Source organism: Danio aesculapii, chromosome 13, assembly GCF_903798145.1.
Source record: "Danio aesculapii chromosome 13, fDanAes4.1, whole genome shotgun sequence".
Classification (NCBI taxonomy): domain Eukaryota; kingdom Metazoa; phylum Chordata; class Actinopteri; order Cypriniformes; family Danionidae; genus Danio; species Danio aesculapii.
This window is the reverse complement of record NC_079447.1, coordinates 49,910,925-49,935,687: the sequence shown is the minus strand read 5'-3', so window position 1 is coordinate 49,935,687 and position 24,763 is coordinate 49,910,925. Positions and strand designations below refer to the sequence as shown.

The 24,763-nt window shown below is 37.1% G+C and overlaps 1 protein-coding gene across 4 annotated transcripts in view; it reads left to right on the top strand.

Annotated features, from left to right (window-relative positions):
- The first annotated feature begins 1,693 nt into the window (after window positions 1-1,693).
- LOC130239452 (KH domain-containing RNA-binding protein QKI) overlaps window positions 1,694-24,763 on the top strand; it is a 201,764-nt gene continuing 178,694 nt past the window's right edge. For all 4 annotated transcript variants that reach the window (XM_056470659.1, XM_056470658.1, XM_056470657.1 and 1 more), the window contains exon 1: window positions 1,694-2,445. In XM_056470659.1, coding sequence (XP_056326634.1) covers window positions 2,304-2,445 — 142 coding nt within the window. In that variant the 5' untranslated portion in view covers window positions 1,694-2,303. The remainder of the gene's footprint in view (window positions 2,446-24,763) is intronic.

The following is a 24,763-nucleotide window of genomic DNA, read 5'->3' as shown; positions in this document are numbered from 1 at the left end:
CATTTGTGCCCACAGAACCGCCACTCGCTGGATATTTTCTCTTTTTCGGACCATTCTCTGTAAAACCTAGAGATGGTTGTGCGTGAAAATCCCAGTAGATCAGCAGTTTCTGAAATACTCAGAGCAGCCCGTCTGGCACCAACAATCATGCCACATTCAAAGTAACTTAAATTCCCTTTCTTCCCCATTCTGATGCTCAGTTTGACCTGCAGCAGATCGTCTTGACCATGTCTACATGCCTAAAAGCATTGAGTTGCTGCCATGTGATTGGCTGATTAGAAATTTGCATTAATGAGCAGTTAAACAGATGTAACTAATAAAGTAGCCGGTGAGTGTGTTTCAATTAATAAAAAAGGGAAAGAAAATTGAAACGAAATCAAAAGTCAATGTAAAGTCACGATTTCTGAGAAGTAAAATTTCCAGTTTCCATAAATCATGCTTTTTTTGCGATTATACTCCTCAAAACACAATATAAAACACGATATCTCAAAAAAATGGATTTTTTAAAAATATTTTTATATTTATATTTTTGTCTCACACTGATGAACTATGTCAAAATTTGTAATTAACTATAAAGAGCACCTGCAGATCAGCTACTGGCAATAGAAACAAGCAATGGAGTACTGCAGGTATGATGTAGTAAGATGTTGCTTGTCTTATTTTCCTGTCTGATTTTGACTTGCTCCCACATCTACCCCTGCTATTTGCCTGTTACTTTCTTTTTATGTGATGCATAATTTCATCCAGGGGCAGTAGGTAGTGCTGTCGCCTCACAGCAAGAAGGTCGCTGGTTCGAGCCTCGGCTCAGTTGCCGTTTCTGTGTGAAATTTGCATGTTCTCCCTGCGTTTGCATGGGTTTCCTCCGGGTGCTCCGGTTTTCCCTACGGTCCAAAGACATGCAGTACGGGTGAATTGGGAAGGCTAAATTGTCCGTAGTGTATGAGTGTATGTGTGAATGAGTGTGTGTGGATGTTTCCCAGAGACGGGTTGCGGCTGGAAGGGTAAAAACGTGCTGGATAAGTTGGCGGTTCATTCCGCTGTGGTGACCCCGGATTAATAAAGGGATTAAGCCGAAAATGAATGAATGAACGGATTTCATCCATACTCTAATTATTGATCAACTTTTAAAAATATTAATCATTTTTCTAGTGTGATCTCAAGTCTTGGCAAATAACTGAAAAAACACCATTATTAAAGGCCACATTTTTATGAAGTCATTATGTAGACTTCTGCACTTCTGTAGAGTATTTTAAAAAATACAAAAATACAAGACATTGAATACTAAATGTTAAGCCATTTTCATAGACCCTTTCAAATACAAATTTCAAAATAATATTTTGTATTTAAAATACGCATTTGAAATACTTGTATCATAAATACTGCCCATCCCTGCTTATGAGAAATTCAAAGAATTAGTTATTGGTGAATAGAAACAGCGTTTTGGAGAAAGAATGCATGGGAGTTTCCATTAAAACAGAAGCCCTGTGAGAAATTCAGTTCATCTGAAGAAACACAACACAATGCGCCAGATGCACACACACACGCTTTAGAATCGAGCCCGCATTTAAAATGGGCTAATTGTTTTTCAGATATACAGTTCTCTCTCTCCCTTTCTCTTTCTCTCTCGCTTTCTCTCTCTCTCTCCTCCCACAGTCGGATTTCTAGTGCTGGGACTCAGTGTGATCATGTGACGGGCTCGCGAGCGCAAGAAGAGCTGGTCGGTAACGGAGGACCGAATGCCAATCTCATTGAGAAAGCGCCTTTATTGCGCGTGAGAGACGGGAGGGACAGACGTTTCTAGTGCTGCACTCACACACACACATACACACACTCACTCACACACACAGACAAGACAGAGGAAGCTCTGGGGAACTCGGGGAAAGGGTGCATTTTCGCCGCCTCAAGAGGAAGTTAAGGACAAATCTCTCGCTAAAATAAAGCTTAAAGAGGGGCACGCGGGAGTCGCCTTTGCGAGTAACTTGTGGAATTTATCAGGAATTGTTTATTTTTATTTTTAAAAGGAGACTTGGCTTTGTTCTTCAACCGTTTAGATTTCCTTTTGTCCGTTTATTTTCATCTCATCAGCTGCCCTAAAACAACTGTCATCCCCAGAATTGCAGTAGCCCATTGCAGCAGCAGCGGATTGTGCGTGAAGAGACAGCAGCCTTTCCCGCGGACGAGTCAGGCACTTGCCTCCTTCACTTGCGTTTTTTGTGCTCTATTTATTATTTATACTCCAGCCTTCATTTATCCTGGGACTTTTTCTGCCTATTTTGGGGCGTCGGTGGTGATTTCTGTGGAATATGGTGGGGGAAATGGAAACGAAAGAGAAGCCGAAGCCGACCCCAGATTATCTGATGCAGCTCATGAACGATAAGAAACTGATGAGCAGTTTGCCCAACTTCTGCGGGATCTTCAACCACCTCGAACGGCTTCTCGATGAAGGTAATGTTGATGGACTGACTCGTGTCCGTCAAATCCCACCGGGATGAAATGAAAGATGTTGGGAACACGCGTTTTACGCGCATGAAAAAAAGCCGGTTACTAGCGTCAGCTGCTTATTTTGGTGTCAGTCATTCATGCCTGTTAATGTTTACTTTCATGGTCATACAAACAGACACACATGGCCGTTTAGTCCAGTTTGAATTTAAGTTTACTCGCATTCAGTAGCCGACACTTGTCCGCTGTAAGGAGGTACCTGTGGATTTTACAGTGATTCAGTTGGATGCTAATGTGTTGTTAGAAAATGTGTGTTTTGGTTTTATTCACGCGAGAAATAATTTCACAGTTTCACCTTAACACTAATTTGATAGTACATCAGGAGACTTTCTCTGAGGTAAATAAAAAATAGTAGCCTAGTAGAATTCATCTGTTTTAAAACTGCACATTGACTCATTTACGCCAAGAGATTCACCTCAAGAGTCTATTTAGATTTTATCTAGACTCTAATGGTTCGACTAGCCTAAAAGAGAAGTTGGTCAGTTATACAAATTAGCCTATCGGTCTGCTAATGACCAATAAACGCGATAATAAACATTTCACACGCACACAAAAAGTATTGAGTGAGGATTGAGGAAGACAAACTTGCCGTCACGCCTACAGGTCCTCTTCTGGACCGATGCAGTTTAAATAGATGCCGCGAGACTTGTTGTTTATTAATATAACCCAACAACATAGTGTGTTTCGCTAGTTGAGTTATAAAATGACAACTCACTCTCTCTCTCTCTCTCTCTCTCTCTCTCTCTCTCTCTCTCTCTCTCTCTCTCTCTCTCTCTCTCTCTCTCTCTCTCTCTCTCTCTCTCTTTGTGTGTGTGTGTGTGTGCGTGCGTGCGTGCGTGTGTGTGTGTGTCTCAGCATTCACGTAACTTAGTTTGTCAAATTAGTCTTATCACAATATGCCACATTTTGGTGGTCCTCGAATCGACCCCTCTCTACTTTGTGTCTAAGGGTGGGCATTTAATGGACTGTGACACCAGGGGGCTCCTGACTAATTCTTGGTAGAATCCCTGGAAGCCTTCTCCGACTGTCAACTTTATAAAGTAGTTAATACGGTGATATATTTGAGCAAACTAGGCTCTTTTTCTCTTGTTAAACTTCTTGTTATACTGTTTTATACACGTTTTTATAGAGGAAAGTGTGGCTTTATTGCAAATACAAATGTTAAATAGCTGTTAAATGAACTGTAAAAATCTATCTATCTATCTATCTATCTATCTATCTATCTATCTATCTATCTATCTATCTATCTATCTATCTATCTATCTATCTATCTATCTATCTATCTATCTATCTAAATCCTCAGTGCAGATGCAGTATTGTCAGTGCAGACTTTTATTTTTCGTTTGTAGTCAACATTTAACGCATGCATAATTTATTTTGCTTTTCGTACCCAATAAAAAATTTGTGAGGAAAAAAAAATAGATTTATCAAACAAAGCAAATGCAATTTTCAGATCATGATGTTCTCATAGCGCAGAACCTCTCGGGCAAACCAAAGTTTTAAATTACGTTTATAAAACTCCATCATTACACATATTACAGGCTCATTACTCATCATTACATACTCATTACAGCACGAGGGAGAGGGAGTCGTTATATTTTTGACATCCGTGAAAGTGCTACCACCCTCCCTAGCTCAAGTTAGGTAGGATTTTTAATCGCACACGCAGTTCTAAATAACTGCTTGTGCCTGTGAATCATCTGCGCTCAACATGGCATTCCAGTGTGTACGCAGTCTCTTGGCATCCACAATTAAATACCCGAGGATTCACAGCGGGGTGACATAAGCCTAATAACTCCTCTGTGATGTCATTATAAACCATTCGTTTCAATATAAGTTTTCATTTGATAGTTTAGGTGGTATCAGATATACATCAAATTAGGGCTTCGTGATATTGGAAAAATCTAACAAAGCAATTTGTTTTCATTTTGCGATATATATTGCGATATAAATGCAATTTTCATTGTGGTCTGTGCTATTTGCAGTGCATTTCTGTATTTGCATGTGGTGTTTTTTTTTATCGCATAGCAATCTATAAATACAATCAAGTAAAAGATAAGAAAGATAAAAAAATCTGATTGCAGTTTTTATTTTACAGATATTGCGATTTCGATTTGATTTGCAATTTATTTTGTAAAGCTTCAGCTCAATATTCTGTATCGTAGCTTCTTACTGCTAAAATGCAGTGAATGTTAGTTTAAAAAGAAATGAAAAGAAACTAACTAACTCCAACTTTTATTGAAATTACTATTTTAAACATTCAGAAATGAACCACTACTTATTCTCTAGAGCAAACAGTAGTGAGTAATGGCGTTAGTTATCTCCTGGTGCCTTCGTGATGTTTTTTTCATATGGTGTAACAGCTGCAAACAACTCTAAATTGTACTTTGCCGTTGCTTGCTACTAGATTGATTGTCACGGGCTATGCTTACAGTTGACTTTTTTTGCACTTTTTTTGTCTGCGCTTTCCTGTTTGTTTTATTGTGGTCGTTCCACATAGTTCGGTTGCGCAATACTGATTGGGCAGAACGAAAGTGAGCTCACTTAATTGGCTAGTAAGACTGTCACACACAGAGGGCAGTCACGCATTTGCTCTGGGTGGGGGAAATTATATAATACATATACAGTTGCAATTAGAATTATTAAACCCCCTTTGATTTTTTTTTTTCCCCAAATGATGTTTAACAGATTCAGGAAATATTCACAGTATGTCTGATAATATTTTTTCTTCTGGAGAAAGTCTTATTTGTTTTATTTCAGCTATAATAAAAGCAGTTTTTAATTTTTTAAAAACCATTTTAAGGTCAATATTATTAGCTCCTTTAAGCTATATGTTCTTTGATAGTCTACAGAACAAACCATCATTACACAATAGCTTGCCTAATTACCCTATCCTGCCTAGTTAACTTAATTAACCTAGTTAAGCCTTTAAATGTCACTTGAAGCTGTATAGAAGTGTCTTGAAAAATGTCTAGTCAAATATTATTTACTGTCATCATGGCAAAGATAAAATAAATCAGTTATTAGAGATGAGTTATTAAAACTATTATTTTTAGAAATGTGCTGAAAAAAATCTTCTCTCCGTTAAACAGAAATTGGGTAAAAAAAAATAAATAGAGGGGCTAATAATTCAGGAGGCTTAATAATTCTGATTGCAACTGTATATATTTCATATCGCAGCCTCTTGCGATTAGCTAATCAAAACATTTCAATCGCAATTTGATTTTGTTTAATCACACAGCCCTATTACAGTTGAAATAACGTGTTTTATTTCAATTGTTTCTTTTACTTGATTGTATTTATAGATGTATAAAAATACTCACAACACATGCAAATACAGACATGCACTGCAAATAGCACGGACCACAATGAAAATTGTATTCATATCGCAATAAATATCACAAAATGTAAAAAAAATAGCAATGTTAGATTTTTCCAATATCATGCAGCCCTAGTTTGATGCATGTCTGATACCAACTAAACTGTTAAATGAAAACTTATATTGAAACGAATGGTTTATAACAGGGGTCACCAATCTTGGTCCTGGAGGGCCGGATTCCCTGCAGGGTTTAGCTCCAACTTGCCTCAACACACCTGGCTGGGTGTTTCAAACATACCTAGTAAGACTTTGATTAGCTCATTCAGGTGTGTTTGATTAGGGTTGGAGCTAAAATCTGCAGGATACCGGCCCTCCGGGAACAAGTTTGGTGACCCTTGGTTTATAATGACACCACAGAGTCATATTATTATTTTATTTTTATTATGATAAAAATAATTCAATAAAGTTAATCATTGTTAAAGTCACAAATGTTACAGTTTCTTATGTCTGAGTGTTTTTAATATCATTATACAATCACAGGCATCAAAAACACATGCAACTGATGCATTATAATACAAACTCAACATTGCATATCTTGCGATGCGGCTATTGTGAGTGATCACATTGCGATATCGATGCTGAAACGATATATTGTGCAGCCCTACATCAAATATACAGATTGTCCTGTGAAACTTAGTTTCAGCCCTAGGGTGGGCCTGCGGTCTAGCTTTACTCTCTGAATTTCAGCAGTTTCACAGTTGCTTGTTTATTCCTTGCCTTTCCCTCTAGTCCAAACTGGCGTTCCTCGCTGGATCAAATCGGTGACGTTTGACTGTAACATTAGCCCATGTAATCAGGACTATATGTCTGATAATACCTGCCGACGTGAAGAATATTCAGCTCTCCGCTCGCAAAGAATGACTCACATCATTTCGTTTTTAGCTTTTTATACAGAGAGTTGGAGAGAATCTGGCAGAGAGACGTGTCATGCTGTTTTTTGACTAATATGCCAGTTATGGAGTTTCCTCCACCACACATTATGGGTTCGTCACAGTCTAGGTTGTGCAAATCTGAATTAATAACGCTGTCAAGAGAGCACACACACCCTCCGTAAGACTGAGACAGCGAGTTAGTTTTGGGCTCATGAGAATGAACTAAGCTGTCGGTTTCACTTCCACTATTGAACCATTGCAGAACTGATCCCTGACCTCAGATAAACACGACATACTGCTCGGATCTGCAAGTTAACAGAGTGCAAATGCACACATGCTTGCTTCTGATCATTTGCTTTTTATGAAACTAATCGCGGCTGGTTTTTGTTGATGGTTACCAGGTCGGAAAAGGAGTTTCTGGACCCCCATCCTTTTGTCGACTGCGGTGCATGCTTCAATTTTTTTTCCTTCATAATTCCAGAAGCTTTGTCACTATAGTGGCAGCATCACCAAAGCAACCCTAAATCACCGGCTTCAGCCGAGCTCAGCTCTATTCTGTCCGGGAGCGATGAGCAGAACGTAAATGATGCTCTACCGCTCATGCTGGACTGCAGCATTGATCATACATGAAACTCTTTTCTGCTCTCAAATGAAAGAAAAAAAAGCAGAAATGAATTGTAATTGTTTATAAAAAATGTGTGGCATCATTGATAATCGAGGCAAGCCATTGCTCAGAAGCGCTCAGTAGCTTTGTGAGATGATTGGATGTGTGATATTCCCCGTGGGGTGTTGTAATATCCAACAAATCTGGCTCTGTTTGGACGAGAGTGTGTGAATGTTTGTGTCAGCTTGCGTTTATCTCATAATGCGCATTCACTTTTACACTCTCGCTTGTAATATCGCACAATCGGATGCAAGGAGTAACTTGGGAGCACTTCGGATTGCTGTTATTATTGCTGTTAATTTTGGTAAATAACTGTAATCTACTGGAGTTAGAAATCTAGACTGTTATATTACTGCTATATCATTTTTTTGATATCAAGTTTAGTAGTTTTAGATCTGGGCTGGTGATGTCATCGGTTTCCTAAGGTCAGAAGTTCATATTTAATCAGAGCAGACTGTGCAGTGAAGACTATGTCTGGCATCCGCTATTGTTATTGCGCCCTACAGCTCTTCACTTAACCCTGGGCTGCTCTGGGGAATCATCCTTGTAGCATTGTTAGACACTTCGGATGAGAAAGCTGTTTGGATGGCAGATAAGATTTTAAAACTAGAACTTAAAACATTTTTTGATGCACTATATATTGCAATAATGGAGGCATGGTGGCTGAGTGGTAAGCACTATTGACTCACAGCAAGCAGGTCACTGGTTCGAGTCTCAGCTTGGTCAGTTGGCAATTTTGCCTAAATTGTAATAAATTATAAGCATATATAAATATGACAGAGCAATTATAAAACTGAAATAATAATGATGATAATAATAAACAGTGCTTGAGGTTTTCTGGGGAGTCTAACAGTATTCAAATACAAAAATGTTATAATCAATTATGAAATAACATGGTCATCATTGTATAAATTATTTTATACAATTATATAAAAAGATATTTAATAATATCTTAATCTTTTAATCTTTCATAAGTAGTTTAATCCTGCGATGCGACTATTGTGGAGACACATTGTGATATCGATGCTCAAGCGATATTTTCTTCAGCCCTATTAGAACTATATATATGTATGTATGTGTATATGTATATATGTGTGTGTATATGTATATATGTGTATCTATATATATATATATATATATATATATATATATATATATATATATATATATATATATGTGTATCTATGTGTATGTGTATATGTGTATATATGTGTATCTATGTGTATGTGTATATGTGTATGTGTATATGTGTATCTATGTATATGTATGTATATGTATGTATATGTATATATATATGTATATGTATATGTAAATGTATATGTGTATATATATATATATATATATATATATATATATATATATATATATATATATATATATATATATATATATATATATATATATATATATAGTTCAGATGCAAAAACGTCTAAGTGCCATCTGAAATTTTCTTCTAAAATCTGCATTTTTCTGCATGTCTTGATTTAGTAAATTCTCTTTTATGGCACAGAATAGGTTATTTTCAACGATTTTAACATTAAATAAATGAACGTAAACATAAGAGGCAGAAAAGAGAGTTTTTTGCATCTGAACTCTTCATATATATATATATATATATATATATATATATATATATATATATATATATATATATATAATTGCATTATGTTTATTACTCAGATTAAGTATCACTTATATCAATATGTGCTAAGAAAAATCCAGTTGAGCTTCAAACCTAAATAATTTAAAAGGGACTTATAATGCAAAAATCACCTTTATAAGGGTTTAGATACAGTTTGTAAATATAGCCAGCTTCTAATAGTAAAAATGTATTAATTCGATTTTTTTATAATCTCACTTTTCCTAAAAAAAAAGTCTGCAGAAACACTTTGATCACATCCCCGCCCATTAGTGATGATCTCTCCCTAATTAGCACAGACAGCCCTGAGAGAAGCAGCCGTCTGCCATTAGACTTTCTGCCGAAGACAAAAACTCTAACACATTTTAAGGTTGCAACATTTATTTTTACATAACTACAAAGCACCTTAAGAAAAAATATTGTAATAGCAGAGTAAACAAATAATATCTTAATATACAGCAGTAAATGATATATCCTTATGTATACACAATTTTTTTTTTCCATTACTTTTTGTTTACTTACCGACTGTAAGGTTAGCTGCCATCGAATCTCTGGTGGTCTCCCCACTAACTGAGGGTCGGTGACCTAGCACACCGTCCATGATTTCAAACCACAGGAAATTTTTCCGGTGGGCGCCGCTCTGACCATTGTGGATTTTGATCGCTTTATACTGTGCTCGTAATTTCTTTAATTTCTCGCGGACTTGTACCGTTGTTCGCTGAATTTGTGCTTTCGCTAGCTCAGCAACGATGTACTTGATAACGTCCTCATTTCTGCAAACGCCATCTATTTGCCTCTGAACATTTTCCTCGGCCCAAATGTTCAGAAGAGCCCTGGTGTCCTCAACTGACCAGTACTGTCTGCTATCCATTTTTTCTTCTTCTTAGTGAGTTGATCAAGCGCGATAGCAAAACAAATATAAGGGAAGAAAGCATCTTGTCTCCTCTTTACCTGACAGGAAAACTCCGCCTTTGTACGTAACCCTGCCCCAAAGCCCCAGTTGGCCCTCCTTGGCCCAAGGTATTCGGCGGGCCGAAAAAGGCCGGACGCTGGCCCCAAGGAAGCCCCGCTTTGGCCCGATTATGCCCCGGAAGTGATAGTGGAAACGCGACTGGCCTTGGCTCGCCCTGGCTCGCTCGCTTTAGGCGCGATAGTGGAAACGCGGCTAATGTCAGCAACTAAGTGACATTATAAATGAGTTTTAGCATGCACAAATGAACACTGTAGTAAGTTAGTAAGCTAACTGTATTATATGCAAGTGGACAATTTTCATATTTCTGTCATAGTTTGATAATAATTGTGGTGGTGAGACTCACGATTTACTGCCAGAGCAAATGCTGAATAAAAATAAATGATAAAGGCTGTTTTTTAAAGTACACAAAACTAGTTGTGGTGTTCATCTGAGAGATTATCTAAATTTTCAAATGCCCCTCAGCGACTGTATCACAAATATTCACACATCAGCAGTAGCAGCATCTACTCTTGCTGTTATTCAATGCTGAAGTAATGTGATCCAAAGTGTTAAACATATATGTTAACATTTACAAAAACATTTCTATAAAGTTACAAGATTTAGTTCAATTTAAATGTTCAATTTAAGTTAAATGTCTGCATCAAATGGCATTTTAAGTAATTACAATCTCTTATACCACTACTACTACTAATTCCTCCTTTAACAAGCGCAAGTGAGCACAAATGGATTCGATACACATTATCTGAAGCCCACAGTCAGTGTTACAGAGAGACATTTCTCCTCGCTCGGAAGAAAACTGCGGCCTTTAGATATGAGCGGCCCTGGCATGTCACCTGTGAGCGATGCATTTGCGAAGCAGACGTGATGCTCACAGACCGAGCGTAAACCCCTGCCCCGTTAGTGCAGATGAATGCGCTCAATGGGCAACAGGAGCAGTCAGCCATGCTAGGCCGTGCACTCCATGCTGTAATAAAGGTGATGAATTTAATCAGGGGAGCAGCCGCCGCCATCAGTACAAGGCCCATAAGGCAAAGTTGCGCAGCCGACATCCGCAGAGAATGGAGTTAGTTACTGTTTGAATAGAGACGGTAATAGAAACGGAGATGTGTGTGAGCCTGTAAGGCACTGTAATGCTCAGTGGTCATTCATAGTTTGTACACCAAATTGTTCTTTTATGATGCTGTAAAAAAACTGGTGCAGTGGGTAGCACGATCTGCAAGAAGGTTGCTAGTTCGAGCCTCGGCTGGGTCAGTTGGCATTTCTGTGTGATGTTTGCATGTTCTCCCCGTGTTTGCGTGGGTTTCCTCCGGGTGTGGAGACATGCGCTGTAGGTGAATTGGGTAAGCTAAATTGGCCGTAATGTACAGTAGGGCTGCTCGATTATGGGAAAAATCATAATTACGATTATTTTGGTCATAATTGTAATCACGATTATTCAAAACGATTACAGTTGAAGTCAAAATTATTAGTTTTAATGTGAATTTTTTATATATATTTTTAAAATATTTCCCAAATGATGTTTAACAGATTCAGGAATTTTTCACAGTATTTCCTATAATATTTTTTCTTCTGGAGAAAGTCTTATTTGTTTTATTTTGGCTAGAATAAAAGCAGGTTTAAATATTTTGAAACCTATTTTAAGGTCAATATTATTAGTCCCCTTAAGCAATATATTTTTTTATTGTCTACAGAAGAAACTACTGTTATACAATGACTTGCCTAATTACTCTAATTAAGCCTTTGAATCACACTTTAATCTGAATGCTTGTATTTTGAAAAATATCATCATAGCAAAGATAAAAGTAATCAGTTATTATAAATGAGTTATTAAAACTATTATGTTTAGAAATGGGTTGAAAAATAAATCTTTCCATTAAACTGAAATTGGAGGAAAAGGGCCACTAATAATTGAGGAGGGGATTCACACAACTGGGATTCACACTGGAGCATGTGAGGCACACGGGAATGGTTTTCTGCATAGAGAATAACAAACTTGCGCGTGCAAAAGATGCCAAATGGGATTGGCCCCTAACGTCTTTATTGTGGGATTGCCACTCTAAATGAATACACTTGCAAGTAAATCGTCTCTCAATGCTTTTACTAGGCAACGTTTTTTTGTGCACCGCCTCCCCATGCCACCCCCAGCAAGATGCCGCCCCAGGCGATCGCCCATATTGCCCATGCCTAAATCCGTCACTGTGTATGGGTGTTTCCCAGTGATGGGTTGCAGCTGGAAGGGCATCCGCTGCATAAAACATATGCTGGATAATTTGGCGGTTCATTCCACTGTGGTGACCCCAAATTAATGAACGGACTAAGCCGAAAAGAAAATGAATGAATGAATGCTGCAGTGTGGCAACTAGAAGTACATAATATTTAGTATTCGAAGCACTCCAATTCTGTGTTCAAACATTCAGGATTAAGTTTGAGGTATTCCATGATGTAAAGCCTAAGACTGAAGGGTAATGGGCCACCCACAGACACAGACAGCCTGATGCATAATGCACATAAAAATGGCAAGAGCTTGCTGGAATCTGATTGGCTGGCACTGCTTGAAACTTCTAGGCGCATCAGTCTGCCTGGAAACAGATCATGTTTACATTGTACGGGGATTTTTACAAGGAAGAACTAAATCTTGATTTGTCTGAAAAGTCCTTTGGCATTAAAGCAGAATTCCACATGTTGTTTTGTTTTTTGTCACTATTGTCTGAAAGATGTTTTTATCTTATATAATCATCAAGAATACTAAGTTTACTAAAGATTCAGACACCAACAATATTATTGACAGTAATAAGAACTGTTGCTTGGGCAGAGAATCACCATATTAATCATTACCGATTGATCAATTGACACTGAAGACACACAGATGTATCCATTGCGATTGTTTTAATTGTGTCTCGCCACGTTCTTCATGTCTAATGTAGACAAAGTGTTTTGTACAGTAGTCAACATTTAAAGTGGATCTTAAGCAGTTCAAAACTGTCCTATGACAAGAATGGGTGTTGTTCAATAGTTGTAGGTCAACTTTGATGAAAGGTTTTGATTAACTTTAAATATTGACCACTGTATACCCTGCCGATCAAACGTTTGGGGTCAGTTTTTTGGTTTTTATGTTCAAAGCGACATTTATTACATGTAAAAACAAAAATTTAATTGTTAAATATGTATTAAATGTTAAATAACTGCATAACTGTTTTCTTATTGTATGTAGTTTCAAATGAAATTATTACTCCAGTCATTATTGCTTTTATTACTATTACCATTAATAATAATAATTAATTATTATTATTATTCATTCATTTGTTTATTCTATTTCTTTTCGGCTTAGTCCCTTTATTCATCAGGGGTTGCCACAGCAGAATGAACCACCAACTTATCCAGCATATGTTTTACACAGCGGATTCACACACATACACTACGGCCAATTTAGTTTCTTCAATTTAAGTACAGCGCATGTGTTTGGACTGTGGGGGAAACCGGAGCACCCGGAGGAAACCGATGCCAACACGGGGAGAAGTCCCAGCTGAATCAGTTGGCATTTCTGTGTGGAGCTTGCATGTCCTCCCTATGTTGGCGTAGGTTTCCTCCGGGTGCTCCGGTTTCCCCCACAGTCCAAACACGTGCGCTATAGGTGAATTGATGAACTAAATTGACCGTAACGTATGAGTGTGTATGTTTCCCAGTACAGGGTTGAGGCTGGAAGGGCATCTTCTGTGTAAAACATATGCTGGATTAGTTGGCGGTTCATTCCGCTGTGGTGACCTCTGAAATAGAGTTTAAGCCGAAGGTAATGAATGAATGATTGCTTTTAATATCAGTCAGATTGACCTTTCCTACCTAACTCCTATAGCAACAATCATTCATTCATTTTCTTTTCGGCAATTCACCTATACCGCATGTCTTTAGACTGTGGGGGAAACAAGAGCACCCAGAGGAAACCCACGTGAACATAGGGAGAACATGCAATCTCCACACAGAAATGCCAACTGACCCAGCTGGACTCGAACCAGCGACCTTCTAGCTGTGAGGCGATCGTGCTCCCCACTACACCACTGTGACACCCGATAGCAACAAATGGACAAAAAACGACAGGTTGTCTTACTATCAGACACGGTTAAAAAAAATACTACTCATTAAAATTGTGTTTAGTCTCCTAAACAACACTCACTGACAGATACACCGATTCTTTCACGCTTGTATTTAACTAGGGAAACAGTGTTGTTACACACTACAGGCGGGTTTATCACTACACAGACAGGACAAGCACACTAACAGTAGCCATTAATCTCTCTCACAAATTTCCATCCCCAAAAAAAAAATCTGACATGTGCTGATAATCACACTCCAAGGACCGATTTTAATGACTTTGCCTTCTAAAACTTCACCACGAGGCAGTTTACTTTCAGAAAAAAACACGTCTCTTTCTTGAAGGCTTCTTAAAGGTCCCAGGAGGCCCGGAGAAGCCAGCACTCCGCTGACAATTAGTCTAAGTGGCCGCATTCATCACCTAATTGGAGCAATTAATTAATCCTTAGGAGTTTTTACTGGGGTCAAAGTCAATTTATCCAGAATTAACTTCTTTAGGACTTCAGGTCTTTTCGCTTGCAAAGTAGTTGTCTTTTCAGGGATACTTTACAATTCCTCTCACTTTGTGGCATTAGAGGAAAAGGAAATGAGCTGTGTACTCATTAGACACCAGAGAGAGAGAGAGCAGGTGACGTACAGCAGCAGAAGCATCTTAGTAGAATCTCAAGGACACTGTATTACTGTACTGTACTTAAAGGGATAGTTCACCCAATAGTGAAAAATTTGTCATCATTTATTCACCCTTTACTTGTTTCAAACCTTTGGAGTTTCTTTTATTGAACACACACACAAAAAAAAAAAATGCTGAAAACCGGTAACCATTGACTTCCATAGTTTTTTCCATTTGTTTTTCCAACAATGAGGGTCAATGCCCTGCCAAAGTCGTGGGGATGTTGGATTTTGTTTGGTAATGAAAATCGGTTTGACGTCAGAACCCAACGTCATGTCGACGTCAATGTCCAATATCCAACCTAAAATCAACCAAACATCAACGTCTAATCATGTTACACCTTGACGTTGTGTGGATGTTACCATCATGACATCTATCAGACGATGGATTTTGGTCACTTTCCAACACAACCTAAAATCAACCAAATATCAACGTCTAATCATGTTACAGCTTGACGTTGTGTGGATGTTACCATCATGACATCTATCAGACGATGGATTTTGGTCACTTTCCAACACAACCTAAAATCAACCAAATATCAACGTCTAATCATGTTACAGCTTGACGTTGTGTGGATGTTACCATCATGACATCTATCAGACGATGGATTTTGGTCACTTTCCAACACAACCTAAAATCAACCAAATATCAACGTCTAATCATGTTACACCTTGAAGTTGTGTGGATGTTACCACCATGTCATCTATCAGATGGTGGATTTTAGTTACTTTCCAACACAACCTAAAATCAACCAAATATCAACGTCTAATCAAGTTACAGCTTGACGTTGTGTGGACGTTACCACCATGTCATCTATCAGATGGTGGATTTTAGTTACTTTCCAACACAACCTAAAATCAACCAAATATCAACGTCTAATCAAGTTACAGCTTGACGTTGTGTGGACGTTACCATCATGTCATCTATCAGATGGTGGATTTTAGTCACTTTCCAACACAATCTAAAATCAACCAAATATCAACGTCTAATCAAGTTACAGCTTGACGTTGTGTGGACGTTACCACCATGTCATCTATCAGATGGTGGATTTTAGTCACTTTCCAACACAACCTAAAATCAACCAAATATCAACGTAATTTGATGCTATTGGATGTCAAAATAACGTTGTCATTAGACGCTGGCTAGACATTGAATTTTGGTCAGCTGACGTCCTAACCTAATATTTACGTATTAAGATGTTGTGTGCCTGCTGGATGGGTACAGGTTTTCAGCTTTCTTCAAAATATCTACTTTTGTTTTCAACAGGAGAAACTTCTAAAGTTTTATAACCACTTTAGGGTGAGTAAATAGCGAGTATATTTAAATTTGGAGGTGAACTATCCCTTTAGTGTAGCACTTTTGTGTGTGTGCGTGTGTGTGTGTGTGTGCGTGTGTGTGTGCGTGTGCGTGTGTGTGTGTGTGGGCGTGTATATAGATTTGAATGTTCATTTATTTTCCTTCAGCTTAGTCTCTGTTTTAGAGGTCACCACAGCAGAATGAACCGCATCGGATGCCCTTCCAGCTGCAACCCTGTACTGGGAAACACCTATTCACACACACACTCTTACTCTATGGACAATTTAGTTTATTCAATTCACCTGTATTTCATGGATTGGGACTGTTTATGATGAAAACCAGAGCACCCAGAGGAAACCCACACTATTACAGGGAAAACATGCAAACTCCTTAAAGAAATGCCAACTGGCCCAGCCGGCACTCGAACCAACAACCTTCTTGCTGTGATGTGACAGTGCTAATTACTGAGCCACCGTGCTGCCCAGGCTTAAATATATTTAGTGAAAAAAAGGTGTGTGTGTATATATATATGTATATATATATGTATATATATATATATATATATATATATATATATATATATATATATATACATATATACATATATACATATATATATATATATATATATATATATATATATATATATATATATATATATATATATATATATATATATAAAATGTTCAAGCTGTTCATTGATGATCTTTTCTTCCAGTGAAATTGGAGATGGTCTTTATTTTGGTAAATTAAGCAACAAACCATTCTTTTGAGCTCTGTTCACAAGTCACATTGAGTAGTTCATTCGGAAACAGGGTGGATCTGAGGTTAGATTCTAGATTCTTAAAAAACAAAAGATGAAGTTTCAGTTCTGTATTCATGTCTAATATCAATGTATGCATTTCAACATGAATATTTAAACAATATTTAAAAAAATGCATTTAGTTTACTTATGTTTCGATAAGTAAATGGTTATTATGTATAAGTAAAGATACTATGTATAGTAATTAGTAGTAATTATTAGTACTAATACTTATAAAAAAGTATTTATACACATTATCATTATTTTGCTTTAACAACCTAATGAATGCTTACGTCTACTTCAAAATATTCTGATTATAACTAGAATATAGTCTAACAGAACATAATGTAACATATAACAATATCTGTGCAATTAAATCATCCCTTAAGAAATAAGATAAAGGAAGATAAAGTAACCTTTACTGTAAAAAATGCTGGGAATAGTGTGGAATTCCTTCATGTTGTCGCAACACAAATTGATTAATTTAACTAAATTGTTTTTGCAAATTTAAGTGGATTGAACTTACCAAAAAAAAAAAAAAACCCTTAAGAATTGTGTTGACTCAGCTCATTTTAAATACATAGTTTAAATAAGCGGCAAACATAAATTTTTTGTGTTTAACTGAAGGTTTTCCTGCTGGCTCAAGAACATTTCATGTGAATGCTCAATTTTACATTCAACAGATAGTTAACTGAGATAACTGAGATTTATGCTGATGATACACACAATCAAAAAAAATAATAATAATAATAATTGGATGAACTCAATTTAATTGTGGGCAGGATTTCCATCCACTAATGTTGGATTCCACCAATTAAAATAAATATATATCATATAAATATATATATATATATATATATATATATATATATATATATATATATATATATATATATATAAATATATATATATATATATATATATATATATATATATATATATATATATATATATATATATATATATATATATATATATATATATATATATATATATATAAATATATAGCCTGCAGTTAGTTTGAAACTCACAGCGGTTTATCATAAGCTTTTCATCGATCATTTTTCTTGCAAATGACAGCAAGAATGAACATAGAAGCGTTGTCTGACTGACAAGCAGCACCTACATGTGTTCAAAAGAGTCGAAAACGCCAAATAGGAGGAATTTATGGCGCATGTTCTAAAGTAAAACATGCTATCTGTATTTAGCTTAATCGCTTGTACGGTGGCTCTGAAATGTCAAAACACCTATTAAAACGCGTTTTTCGGACGTTACACATTTGTACATGTTTTATTCAAGAACATTTGAGCTGGTTTTAGCTCTTTCATTTTCATTTTATTTAAAATATATTTAACTTGCTTGTTCATTAAATCCCATTCAAATCCCATTCATTCCCATTATTTAACCCATTATTTTTATGCAACAGTCAATAGTTTATTTTTTGGCATGCTAATTTATGTGAAATCGTGAATATAGATCTATATAATCACCTTGCAATTTTGAAATTATATAATTATATTATAGAAATTATAAATTATATAAATTATACCTTGCAATTTTGAAATTATACCTTTTTTGCTTTGAGTAGGCTATTCAGTTCATATGATCAGTTCAAACTTTTATAAGGGATTTAAAATAAAATCAGTTGTTTACTGTATAAAAATAAAACATTTTGATATTTATATTTATCGGCTATAGTATATCGGCTAGATATTGAATTATTATTATATTAGATATAAGAGTTATTGGTTATCAATATGGCCCAAAAAATTCATATCCGTGCATCCCTAATATTTTTTAAATTAATATTTTAGTCACTGAACATCTGTAGAAACAGAAAGATAATACAATAAAATTTTTGTGAAATATTGGAAAAAAATAGATATATATTTTATTTGTTTCTTTGAATTTTGCTCCTTTTTTTAAAAAGTTTTTATTTAATATTTTTTCCTAACCTCGGTGGCTCAGTGGTTAGCACTGTCGCCTCACAGCAAGAAGGTCGCTGGTTAGAGTCCTGGCTGGGCCAGTTGGCATTTCTGTGTGGAGTTTGTTTGTTCTCCCCAAATTCACATGGGTTTCCTCTAGGTCAGGCATGTCCAAGCTCGGTCCTGGAGGGCCGGTGTCCTGCAAAGTTTAGTTCCAACCCCAATCAGACACACCTGGGCTAGCTAATCAAGCACTTACTAGGCTTTCTAGAAACATCCGTGCAGGTGTGTTGAGGCAAGTTGGAGCTAAAATCTGCAGGACACCGGCCCTCCAGGACCGAGTTTGGACACCCCTGCTCTAGGTGCTCCGGTTTCCCACAGTCCAAGGACACGCGCTATAGCTGAATTGAATAAACTTAATTGGCCGTAGGAGTGTGTATGAATGAGTTTGTACGGGTGTTTCCTAGTACTGGGTTGCAGCTGGAAGGGCATCCGCTGCTTAAAACAAATGCTGGAATAGTTGACGGTTCATTCTGCTGTGGTGACCACTAAAATAGAGACTAAGCTTAAGAAAAATGATTTTTTTTGCTAACACAAATTGGGGTGTACTAATTTTGGACCGTTTTCATACAATATTTCGTTAGATTAGCTCCAGATTTGGCTTCAGAATTGACTTATCTAATATATATGCACAGATATAATATTGTAAAGCTTCTTATAGAAAATAATAATTTAAATGAGAGATTTGTGAGGGGTGTATTGATAAATGTTGAGCACAGTATGCATGCTTTAAGTGAATCTTCAATACTTTGAAGGGTCATTAGAGTTAAAGTGTAGAGCACACACACAAAGACTGTCATCTGACAGTTCTTGGTGCAGAGGTCACGGGGTCACTGTGTCACAAAGTCACGCGCTCTAGTTCTCTTCGCTCAAGAGTAGCGCAAGTTCATCTGAAGGAGAAATCAATCACATGACCCCCCCCCCCCCTTCAATTTCTGCTTCCATCAGTTACTCAATATATCATTGGGGATTATTACGGCCGGCTTCCTGTGATGCCGTCATTATTAGTGAATACATCAGCGTTGAGCTTTATAATGCATTCACATCCCTCATTTTAAAAGCACTCTGTGTAATTGAAACTGTTTCTCACAGACTGCTGACTAAGTCTCCATCCCACCACGGGCTCGTCGGGAGACCGGGCGAGAGGAGAATGCGAATAGACTCTACCTGAACGGACACGAGGCGTATTGATTTCAAAGGAAGAGGGTGAATGAAAAGGCAACATCTGAGCTCGTTTATGTCAATAGATTTTGGTCTCCTGTCGTTCCTTATCCTTGCCCGTTACCTCGGAGAGCGAAATCCTATAACCTGAAATAATTCATATTCCTGCAAGATTGCTGCTCAAGATCTCAGATGTGCTTCAAAACATTTTTTCCTGGTTCTTTATATTTCACCTCACTTATAACGAGCATTTGATGCATTACAGGTTGATAAATTACCAGAGTAAATTCCTTGGTAAATGACAATCTCTTCAATTGAGGTGTTAGAGTGGTTTATTTTAGCTAGAAGGAGTGAGCAAATTATATTAAAGTTTAATCCTGAGCTGATTTGTGGATGAATTAAAGGCTAAATTATGATTATATGGGCAACAAGGTGGCTCAGTGGTTAGCACAGTCGCCTCACAGCAAGAAGGTCACTGGTTCGAGTCCTGGCTGCTAATGTAGATGTTGGACTGAAGCAGCTGATAATCATTTACACTGATGAAGGGCAGAGGGATGCTGAAGAACTACTGAGAGATTTCAGCTGCTGTCTAGGCTTTCACTGCCTTCCTACACCTCCCTTTCTTCATGTGTTCAATCCTTTTTCCCTGCGCCATGTTTTGGTTGTGTGGCGTGTAATCTTGCACATTTTTTTACAGTAGGTACAGTATCCATACCATATTATAGCATTACTATAAATTAATAAAAATTCTGAGCGGCACGGTGGCTCAGTGGTTAGCGCTGTTGCCTCACAGCAAGAAGGTTGCTGGTTTGAGTCCTGGCTGGGCCAGTTAGAAATTCTGCGTGGAGTTTGCATTGCATGTTCTCCCTGTGTTAATGGGGGTTTCCACCACCACAGTCCAAAGACATGAGATATTTGTGAATTCGATGAACTAAATTGACTGTAGTGTATGAGGAGACTGGAAGGGCTGTTAAACATATGCTGGAATAGTTGGTGGTTCATTCTGCTGTGGCAACCCCTTATAAATAAGGGACTAAGCTGAAAGAAAATAAATGATTGAATCATCAAAATTCCATATATTAGTCAATCATTGGTTTATGTTGCTCAAAATACCTGATGTCTCAAGCAGATCTTTTTATCTGATCTTGTAAATCTATCTAGTTGCCTCTCTTTTTTTCCACATGAGCAGCATGTCAGCATGTTGGTCTTGCTGAGACCTCTGCTGCTCTTGTTGTGGGGTTATTATTATTTTTTCCTTCATTCTGCTCCAGATTCGACTGTAACGCTTGGTCAGATTTGAGGATTGTTGCCGCTCAGGTAGCGAAAGGAGATTGATGTGTTTACCTTTCGTCAGCAACACAAAGTTCAAGGTGTGGGGGGGGACGTTTAATTGAATCTAGCCTCTTCTGAATGATTTTGAAATGCTCTGGGCTAAGGGCCCAAGCAGATGCCTTTTAAAGGACACGGAGGGACCATCTAAAGTGCCATCCATTAGACTCTTCGGTTTAATATAGATAAAAAGCAATCCAGGCCATCTGAGAAATAATCGATTCTCTTACCTACTTAGGATGATTTATCTCATTCCCTTTGCACAGCAAATGTGCATTTTAATTCTTTGTTAAAGGCTAATAGCTCTCACAGGTTTTTATATCATGTCAGATCGCAGCCAAAAATGTTCCTGTTAATAGCGTTGTCACACTAAAACTGTAAATGTCCTTGATTTGTTAGATCCGGGCTTGCTAATGTATACTGTCGATTTACGGTTCCAAAAGTAATGCATTTTTCATGCTATAATCTGAAAATTCAGTATGGATCTGATTTTCTGCAAAGGGTATGATGTTGAAGCTCCAAAAGTCATGTTTTCAGCATAAATGTGACCTCCTGTTCGAGGAGCATGTGATATATGTGGCTGTTCATTCTCTTAAATTAACCTATTAACTCCTTACCGTCTCGTCCCATGACAGCGCAACACAATTAAGCGACAGCCAATCAGAGAAGCCCGAGCGGAGAAGGGATTTGCATGGTACTGTGCTTCGCTTCATTTGCTAGCTGATAGCTGAACAATGCTCAGACTGTGTGTACCTGTCATCTGATGTTTTTTCACAACTAGACTCAACCCGTTGGTGCCACATGCCTACAAGTTTGATTAATTCATCTTAATTCAGTGGTTGCTTTAAGTTTTAATGGAAACCAGTTGTGTTCATCCCGGTTTATAATGGTTTTAGGGTTTTTTTGGTTGAGTCAGATGTGAATTAGAGAAGCTGAGACTTCACTGAAGGATTCATTTCCAATTGTTGTGCAATTGAATTTTGAAGTATTCCATGAGGTTGTTATTTGAGGCTTATTAAACCGTTTAGTTAGTAGTTTAGCAGAGTTTTAAGACAATATTGAAGGATTTTAATATTTTGTCAAGCTGAGTTGTACATTTGTACGGTTGCATTTTCAATTGTTACAGTAGTTGTTCAGTCATTTAGGCCCAATCCCAATTCTATTTTTGTACCCCTTCCCCTTGGCCCTCAATACAGAATGGGAAGGGGAAGGGCTTTAAAATGTACCCTTAAGAAATGGGACAGCACTACAGCACCTGCACACCATTATATGTCTAGGCATGGGACGATAACCGTTTTCAAGATATACCGCGGTTTGGAAAAGTCAAGGTTTTAAAACCGTCCAAATGTTCTGTAATACCGTTCCTCAGGTATGTGTAAGATTGTTTATCTGCTTTTTTTTTTAGGACAACAGTATCTCCTGCAGAAAAAATATCCAAAGATGCTGTTATAAATTGTAAAGAAATCTGTGTTTTTTAAAACCAATGAAGTCAGCCGAAGTCGAAGATTAATTTGAATTATTCAGCCTGACATGTTTACTGCTCCAAAATATATTAAATGTCTCTCAAAATAAAATATATTGTGTTCAGAGCGGGAAAAAGTTTTAGTTTTTTACTCACACATTTAATAAGCAGATATTTTAGAGCAGTAATCTCAATACCGTGAAACCAGGATATTTTTATCCAAGGTTATCATACTTTCAGAATCTTATACCGGCCCATGCCTACATATGTCATCGCGATCTCTTGCTTCATATGAGATTGACGATCGCGACTGCAGTAGTTATTCCAGTTGCGCTATTTATTGTTATTTATCTTCAAGTAATCACTGAAGGCATATATCATGTTATCATAACGATATAATGTGGCGATAAGATCGTAACTATACTGTGCATTTACACCGTGGCCAAATTCATCTATGTAAACACACGAAAACAGCATTAATATTATAGCACACACTGTGAAAAGCTCATTCCCAGCCACTTTTCTGACAGTATTCGAGTGTCATCGAGTGGCAGAATGTTATTAGAGTTATTATTATGGATTATCGATCGCGAAATTTAGCGGATTTTATTTTAGCGTTTTTTAAAGCATGATGATAAAACACAGACGCGATTATGAATGTGTTAAAACAGATGCTTGTTTGTTGTAAAAATTCCTAATAATGACAGAAATACTAATTTGTGCATCTCCTTCTGGGTGCAGCTATCCTGCCGCTGTGGCTGGTGTATTCTGGGAAGTTTTCTCAACCCTTGGTTTCCAGTATGATCCTGAAAAATCTTTGTACGAAGGGCTATTCACTCCTTCCCCTTAGCCCTATGCCTTCAAGCTAAAGAGAATTGAGACACCCCTACCCCTTCACAGGATTGCGCAAAACGGGGGGTAAGGGGAAGGGCTAAGGGGTAGAATTGGGATTGGGCCTTAGCTGTCTAGTAGAGATTTGCAATGTTTTTATTTGGTTAAATTGGTTATATAATGCAGTTTGAGGTGTTGCCGAAGTGTTTTCTCTTCATAGATTATAGTATTTTAACGATATAGTAGTTTAACTTATATGTGCGGCAAAGTTTTGAGGCATTAAAGCTGTGCATTGGATGATAACCGATTTCAAGGTTTACCGCAGTTTGGAAAAGTGAAGCTTTGAAAACCGCCAAACTTTTCTGTTATACTATTCCTACAATATATGTAAGTTTTTATTTTTTCATAGCCTATTAAACTGGGTTTGTAGTTAGTTGTTATTTGAAGCTTATTAAAAGGTTTAGCTAGTAGTGTAGCAGACATTATTAAAAGATTGAATTTTGTTGACAAGCTGAGTTGTAGATTTGTACAGTTGAGTTTTCAGTTGTTACTGTAATTATCATGCATTCCCTTAACAGTCTAGTAGAGATTTGCAGTATTATCATTTGGTTATATAGTGGAGTTAGAGGTGTTGCCAAAGTGTTTTCGGTTTACAGATTCTAGTAAAGCTCTGAAGCATTAAAAAAAAAAGAGTTCAAATTAAATGTGTAGTAAAGATTTGAGGCATTAAAGCTAGGCATGGGACGATAACCAGTTTCAAGGTTTACAGCAGTTTGGAAAAGTCAAGGTTTTAAAAATGCCAACATTTTCTGTTATACTATTCCTACGGTGTATGTAAGTTTTTATGTATACGTAGCCTATTAAACTGGGTTTTTAGTTAGTTGTTATTTGAGGCTTGTTGAAATGTTTAGTTAGTTGTGTAGCAGACATTATTAAAGGATTGATATTTGAGTTTTACATATTTTCAAGCATTCAGTTAACAGTCTAGCAGAGATTTGCAGTGTTTTTATTTGGTTAAATTGGTTCTAAAATGGAGTTAGAGGTGTTGCAGAAGAGATTTCTGTTTATAGATGCAATTAGATGTCCAGTAAAGATCTGAAGTATAAGAAAAGAGT